Source organism: Salvia hispanica, chromosome 1, assembly GCF_029641045.1.
Source record: "Salvia hispanica isolate PSC_SH4W2 chromosome 1, Shi_PSC_v1, whole genome shotgun sequence".
NCBI classification, from domain to species: domain Eukaryota; kingdom Viridiplantae; phylum Streptophyta; class Magnoliopsida; order Lamiales; family Lamiaceae; genus Salvia; species Salvia hispanica.
Window position 1 is genome coordinate 18320619 of NC_142692.1, and position 7300 is coordinate 18327918.

At 40.5% G+C, this 7300-nt stretch overlaps 1 protein-coding gene across 1 annotated transcript; it reads right to left on the reverse strand.

Annotated features, from left to right (window-relative positions):
* Window positions 1-1258: 1258 nt before the first annotated feature.
* Window positions 1259-3462, reverse strand: LOC125221106 (alanine--glyoxylate aminotransferase 2 homolog 3, mitochondrial-like). The gene is made up of 8 exons (XM_048123233.2): window positions 3253-3462; window positions 2943-3173; window positions 2507-2677; window positions 2284-2427; window positions 2039-2218; window positions 1622-1961; window positions 1452-1538; window positions 1259-1376 (listed from the first exon to the last, which is right to left on the reverse strand). The coding sequence occupies exons 1-8, from the start codon at window positions 3460-3462 to the stop codon at window positions 1333-1335; spliced, it is 1407 nt and encodes a 468-aa protein (XP_047979190.2). The 3' UTR covers window positions 1259-1332.
* Window positions 3463-7300: the final 3838 nt, after the last annotated feature.

Here is a 7300-nt window from a genome sequence, read left to right on the forward strand (position 1 = left end):
TGTGGCAGCCGGAAGCGTGACTAGGCAGCCGGAACACAAAACTACGTCGCTTTGTGTTATGTTATGCTAAAAAAAATCGTTAAAAAATTCAGATTTCTATACATGGTGATAATCCCTCACTCTGTCAGGCAAAAAATTGAAATTTCTATCCTAGAGAAATTGCCTAATCTCTCTTAATCGCCTAATCTCCTTCTGTTCGATTTCTATAAATCGCCTAATCTCTCTGAATCTGCATCGAGAGAACATCACCGGAGAACATCACCATCCAAATTAAATCGAACATCACCAGCAGGTTTGGACAATGAACCCCAACAGCATTCAAGCCGTTTTCACTAATGGGAAGAGAGCAGTTTAGCGATGTCATGAACCCCACTTTCTCATTTCCTTCAAAATTTTAATTTCAAATAATTTTTGCATAGATATTCATATTGCTTACAACACCATTAGATGATACACTTTAGTCTTTAGACAAAGATAAAGAACACATGAACAAGAAGGATAAATGAATTAAGTTGACACTGCATCTCTACGTCGCCGTCGCCGTCGCCGTCGCTGTCACAGTCGTTGGGGGAATCGCAGCACCGCCACAGAGTAGAAGAAATCGCGATGTTTGATGTTTGTTTAATTCTGATTTTAGGTTAGACGGTTTTTGGGTTTAATTTGGGGGTTTTGTATTTTAAAATCTGATTTTAAAAATATAAAATTTAAAATCCATGTCATTGCACACATCAGCGTCCACAACAGCATCCACGTCAGACACTTACACACGTCAACACTCTACTTAGCCGGAATACCCGACTTGGGAAATTTGCACACGGGAGCAAAGTTCGTGTTTGTTCACGCAATTTTTAAATTCACGGGAAATTCCAGCCTTTTGTGAAAGTTGACGATTTTAGAAGTAGTTTATCCTTTAGATTACTACTTATTTTACATAACATATATCAAATTAAAAGCAATTTTATAAAGATTCCAACGAGATCTCACTTTCATATATTTCGATGTCAAAATTTGAAAAAAAAAATTAAATTTTTTTATATTTAATGCGTAATAATTTAGAATTATAAATGTACTTAAAAAAATACAATAAGTCGTAATATAATTGATATAAATAAGTAGTACTTATGGAATAAGGTAAGAAATCACTTGACTACTGAATATTTTCTCAAAGTTTAGAAAACAATCGCAAGAGAAATTAAGGAGACTGAAATGAGAACAAATAATACGTTATCAAATTCTACTACTACTCTGCTAGATTAGGTTGCCTCAGTAAACAAAATTCCATTTTTGTAGACCTTTCAATTCATTCTGGGAAGATACTTCACTGATCCAACTCTACACCTTCGACAATGAATAGTCCATCGCATCCACAAGGAAATCTGCATCAACAATAAATCAGCATCAACACATAATAAGGTTGCAACGAAATTAATCAACGTGATATGGACACGAACCAGCATCCTCCTCGGTGAAGCAGAGGGGCGGTGTGATCCTGAACACATTGCCGAAGAACCCCCCTTTCCCGATCACCACTCCCAAATCTATCAACACAGCATTTACATATTAGGATTTTTTAGTACAAGCATGATCATTAAAATAGAATTCAAGTAGAAAAGAAAATCACCTTTCATTAGTTCCAGTATATAAACAATCTCATCCTTGGCAGGGGTTTTCAGCTGCCGGTCCGTTACAAGCTCTATTCCAAGCATCAACCCTCTTCCCCTGACATCACCGATGATCTCGTATTTGTCCTTCAAGGAAATGAGGCGATCCTTGAGGTACGATCCGACAGTGAGAGCATTCTGCTGAAGCTGTTCCTTCTCTATCACTTTAAGCACTGCAAGACCGGCAGCGCTGCACACGGGATTACCACCAAACGTGTTGAAATAGTTCCGATGAGTCAAGACCTTTGCAATCTCGGGCGTGGTGACCACTGCACCGAGTGGCATTCCATTCCCAATGCCCTGAGATGATAGATACACACGCAATATAAAATGTTGTTGTGAAATGAAGACATAACTTGGAGAAAATGAGAAAGTACCTTGGCCAAGGTTACTATATCAGGCACAACCCCATGGGCCTCAAAGCCCCAAAAATGGCTCCCCGTACGAGCAAAGCCCGATTGGACCTCATCAGCTATGCAAAGGCCACCCGCCTTTCTTATGGTGTCGTAGACAGCAGGAAGATATCCCGGAGCCAACTCCATAACCCCACCAACTCCCTGTAGAGATTGCAATCCATTAATACTTGTACACCACAAGACAAAAAAAAAAGCAAGATGTGTACCTGGATGGCTTCAGCAATGAAGGCACCAACACGGCCAGACGTTCCGTAAGTAACTATATCATCCACATCTCTTGCATACTTCAATCCGTCCGACCCAAAGACGCCTCTATACTGGTCTGGATTCAGTGCATGATGCACTCCAGTCTGTCAAAAATAGAAGCATAAATGGAACAAGCTTTCAATGATTTGAAAAATTAAGAGATTTTGTTCAATATCAAAATACCTGCACAACATTAAATTTGTAGCTTCCTTGAGCAGTGGCAGCCATTGTGCCGGCAGCATTACCATGATAGCCGTTCCTAATCGAAACCACATCGTGGCAGCCACTGTACAATCGCGCCATCATCAAGGCCAGCTCATTCGCCTCTGTCCCCGAATTCGTGAAGAAAATGACCTAAATCAGAACAACAATTATTACTACTAGCGGTTGAATTTTTTTTAAGTAACCATAATTAGAAAGCAAAAGAAAGTCACTAAGGTGATAAATTATCTTAATCTTTTGCTTTTAGAGGACATTTCTAATTTTAGTTGGAGCAGCAACAATAAGGACATTTTATTAATAGTGTTGTTGATATAATTAAACACATAAATCCGTTATGTTTGTTGTAGTGAAAGGCCAAAAAATATAAGTACATATTTTGGCAATGTTATGTACAAACCTTGAGATCGCCGGGAAACTTGGAAGCGAGCGCCTCAGCAAAATCGGCGATAGCAGGATTAAGATAGAGGACGGTGGGATGCTGGAGACGCTTCATCTGATCAACGACGGCGTCCACCACCTCTGGGTGGCTGTGGCCACATCCCACGGTGGCGATCCCGCCGAACGCGTCCAGATATCTCCGCCCCTTATCGTCGAACAGATACTGCTTCTTCCCATCGACCAAACACAACTTCACAAAACATAAAAACAAATCACATTCGCATTCAAAGAGAATACTAATAATAAAGTATTCACGTTGCGAATGTTACAGGCGTTTTGAAGGAATGAAAGATGGAGGGGTTGAGGAACTGGCGGCGCTTGGCGAGGATCTCATCGGCGGAGGGGCCTGTGTACGGTGGGGGGACGTAGTCGAAGGCGGGAATTTTCGGGAGAGGAGGTTCGCTGGTGTGAGAGAGTGTGGATTTGGATTTGGAGGCGGCGGCGGCGCGGGAGAATGCGTGTCTACGCATCATCATCATCTTCAGTTCACAACCTCTCTCTCACACAAAAAATATGGGAAAGAAAAGTTGATTGCTGAAGATGGAGATACAATGCTTTGGAAGGGTATATATATAGAGAGAGGAGTGTGTAATTATGAAGATAATCTTGTCTCTTATTTTCTTACAATTTTTAACTTTTCCATTTTTTGGGAAAGATCATGTTTTCTATTTCACTACAGTCTATTGTAAAGACTAATGTTGACTTATTTTCTACAATTTTCTAACTTTTCTATTTTTCGGGAAAGATCATGTTTTCAATCACTAAAATCTATTGCCATTTGTATTTTATTTTGTGCGAATAGGAATTCGTATAATTTGCTGTCACATTTCATATTATAAATTTACATTTTGGCAACTAATAAAGGTCTCCATTTTGACAAGCAGATTCAGAACAACTACAATTATTTGCGTAGTTTTCCATTTTTGCATAAAAGAATGGGAGTGGGAGTGGGGAGCGAGGATATAATTGCATGGAGGAAAAAGATTCAGTTTTCCAAATTTATTATTTACCGTGTTATTGTTTCTAAGTAAAGTATAATTAAGGATGAATGTCATAATTATAACTGCACAATTTGTCATGAATTGTGCATTATATCTTAGGAAAATAGCTTTAAAAATCATTAACTTTATTTAAATTTGGTATTTCCCACAAACTTTAATAGTGGTGAGGAATACCATGAAATTTGGTTAACCGAGAACCGAACCATATCTTTTCGATTCTCGGTTAACCAAGAACTGAAATAATAAGGTCAAGGTTCGGTTCCGGTTAGTGGGTTTAGGGTTTAGGCGGTTCTCGGTTCTAACCAAGAACGATGGGTTAGAACCGAAGAACCGGTAAAATTAAGGATTAATTTTAATTTTCCATATATTCGTTTTAATTTCATAAAATTATAAAAACTAAAAAGTAAAATTCCTACCTTTCATTCAAACTGCCAATATATGTACTAGTTCAATAATTTTGTTTGATCAATTGTATTTAAAATCTATATATGTGACCTAATATGTGCGTGAATGGATCATAGAACTATCAATCCAACTTATGATTTAAATCCTTTTACCCAAGGATTGATGGCTTGTTTGACTAGCCCTAAGGAGCTGGTGTATTCTCAAATATCGATTTGATATCTAGCACAAACAGAAGTTCCGACCAAGACGATGTGCCGAAGACTCTGTCCGCACTAGATATGGCCATTACGAGGTCATTGTAATGCCTTTTGGGCTTACAAATGCCCCGACGGTGTCCATGGACCTAATGAACCGCGTGTTCCACCCGTACTTGGACAAGTTCGTCCTAGTCTTTATAGATGATGTACTTATCTATTCGAAGAACGAGAAAGAACACGAGGAACATCTGAGAACCACCTTAGAGACGTTGAGAGCCGAGAAACTCTACGCTAAGTTTGGCAAATGTGAGTTCTGGCTTAACGAGGTAAACGTCCTTGGGCACATAGTAATGGCAGAAGGGATCCGAGTGGACCCTGCAAAGGTGGAAGTAGTACAACGTTGGCAGTCACCAACAACACCTAATGAGATTCGAAGTTTCTTAGGTTTGGCTGGATATTACCGAAGGTTTATTGAAGGATTTTCTAAAATAACAAGATCAATGACTCAATAGCTCAAGAAAGGAGCTAAGGTCAATTGGACACCGAAGTGTGAAGCAAGCTTCCAGCTGTTAAAAGGAAAGTTGACCACCGCATCAGTCCTAGCCGTGCCAGCACCAAGAACAGGTTATGTAGCGTACACAGATGCATCAAAGATCGAACTCGGATATGTGCTGATGCAGAATGGCAAGGTGATTGCATATGCATCACGCCAATTGAGGCCGCACGAGTTAAACTACCCTACTCATGATCTGGAACTAGCGGCAGGGGTACATGCCTTGAAGATTTGGAGACATCACCTCTACGAAGTGCGATGTGAGATCTTCACGGACCACAAGAGCCTTAAGTACTTCTTCGAGCAGAAGAATTTGAACATACGACAACGCAGATGGCTCAAATTAATCAAGGATTATGACTGTGGTATAAATTACCACCCAGGCAAGGCGAATGTAGCGGCAGATGCCTTGAGCAGGAAGGCTACACCCCAAGTGGCCACTTTCCTCACACAGAATGAGGAGCTTATACGCGAGTTTGCTAAGATGCGACTGGAAGTAGTGAGAGCGCCAGAGACGGTGGAAAGTAGGATTGCCACTTTAGTGATTGAACAAGACTTAAGGGCCAGAATTGTTGAGGCTCAAAGGAGTGATGAAGCATTAGAGAAGATTTATCTTAAAGTGAGGACGGGAAAAGAAGAGAGTTACCGCGAGGAGGCGGATAACGCCATCACTTTTGAGGGAAGATTGTGTGTGCCCAATGACGAGGCACTCAGAAATGAGATCATGAGTAAAGCGCATGAAACACCTTACACTGCTCACCCAAGGAGCACGAAAATGTATCAAGACATAAAGAAACAGTTTTGGTGGGATGGCATGAAGAGGAGCATAGCGCCGTTTGTAGAAAGATGCCTAGCATGTCAACAAGTGAAGACTCTACATCAACGACCCTATGGGAAAATGCAACCCCTAGAAATTCCCAGAGTGGAAATGGGAGCACATTGCGATAGATTTCGTGACAGGATTGCCAAAGTCGCAACGAGAAAACACTACTATTTGGGTGATCATAGATCGCCTCACCAAAAGTGCTCACTTTATACCGATTCGTATTACTTCCGGATCGGACAAGTTAGCTCAGATCTATGTACAAGAGATCATACGCTTACATGAAATACCGGTAACAATCACATCAGACCGTGATTCAAAATTTACTTCTAGATTTTGGATAAGCTTGCAACAAGAGTTGGGCACTAGATTGAATTTCAGTACTACATTCTATCCACAGACTGATGGGCAGTCTGAAAGAAAGATCCAGACTTTGGAAGATATGCTGAGAGCCGTAGTGCTCGACCGTGGAGGAAACTGAGAACAAGTACTACCACTTATAAAGTTTGCTTACAGCAACAGACAACTATAAACATGGCCCCATATGAAGCATTGTATGGAAAGAAATGTATCAGTGAGAGAAAGATGCACGGACTGGATTCTGTAGAGGAGATGATAAGAGATCAATCGTCAGATCCGTGAGAGAATCAAGGAAGCTCAAGATAGGCAAAAGTCTTACGCAAATGCTCGCCGAACCGATCTGCAGTTCAAGGCGGGAGACAAAGTGTTTCTGGAGGTATCCCCGTCTAAAGGGATTACGAGATTTGGCGTCAGGGGAAAGCTAAGACCACGTTTCATCGGGCCCTATGAAATTCTAGGAGAAGTCGGTCATGTGGCGTATAGATTGGCGCTCCCACCGAGTTTCGGGAATGTGCACAATGTTTTTCATGTGTCACAATTGAGGAAATATGTGTTCGACCCTAAACACATAGTCCACCAAGAGGAAATGGTTTTGGAACCAAACTTAAGCTATGAAGAGAAGCCAGAGGCAATCTTGGATAGGAAGTCAAAGAATTGAGGAATAAATTTATTGTAACAGTGAAGGTTCTATGGAAGCATCATGGTCACGAGGAAGCTACGTGGGAATTGGAAGACAAGATGAAGGAAAAGTACTCAGAGCTTTTTGAATAACATAAGCAAAATTTCGGGACGAAATTTTTGTTAAGGAGGGTAGAATGTAATACCCGCTTCTTTCATTATCCTTTTCGTTGATGTTTAATGTCGAACTAAAGAATCTTCACTCTATTGCTTCGTTGTTTTAAATAAGAACTCATTACTTACTGATGCTTAGTGTTGATAGTTCGCGAAACAAAACTTTGAAGTGAAAGTCAAACGAAC

What these genes read in the sequence shown, in the direction of transcription:
- LOC125221106 (XM_048123233.2), bottom strand. Translation starts at nt 3,462, where the DNA reads ATGATGATGATGCGTAGACACGCATTCTCCCGCGCCGCCGCCGCCTCC. An exon ending in AGTTTCCCGGCGATCTCAAG is followed by an intron (nt 2,678 to 2,942) that starts GTTTGTACATAA and finishes GTTCTGATTTAG; the next exon opens with GTCATTTTCTTCACGAATTC. An exon ending in CTTCACCGAGGAGGATGCTG is followed by an intron (nt 1,377 to 1,451) that starts GTTCGTGTCCAT and finishes TTGTTGATGCAG; the next exon opens with ATTTCCTTGTGGATGCGATG.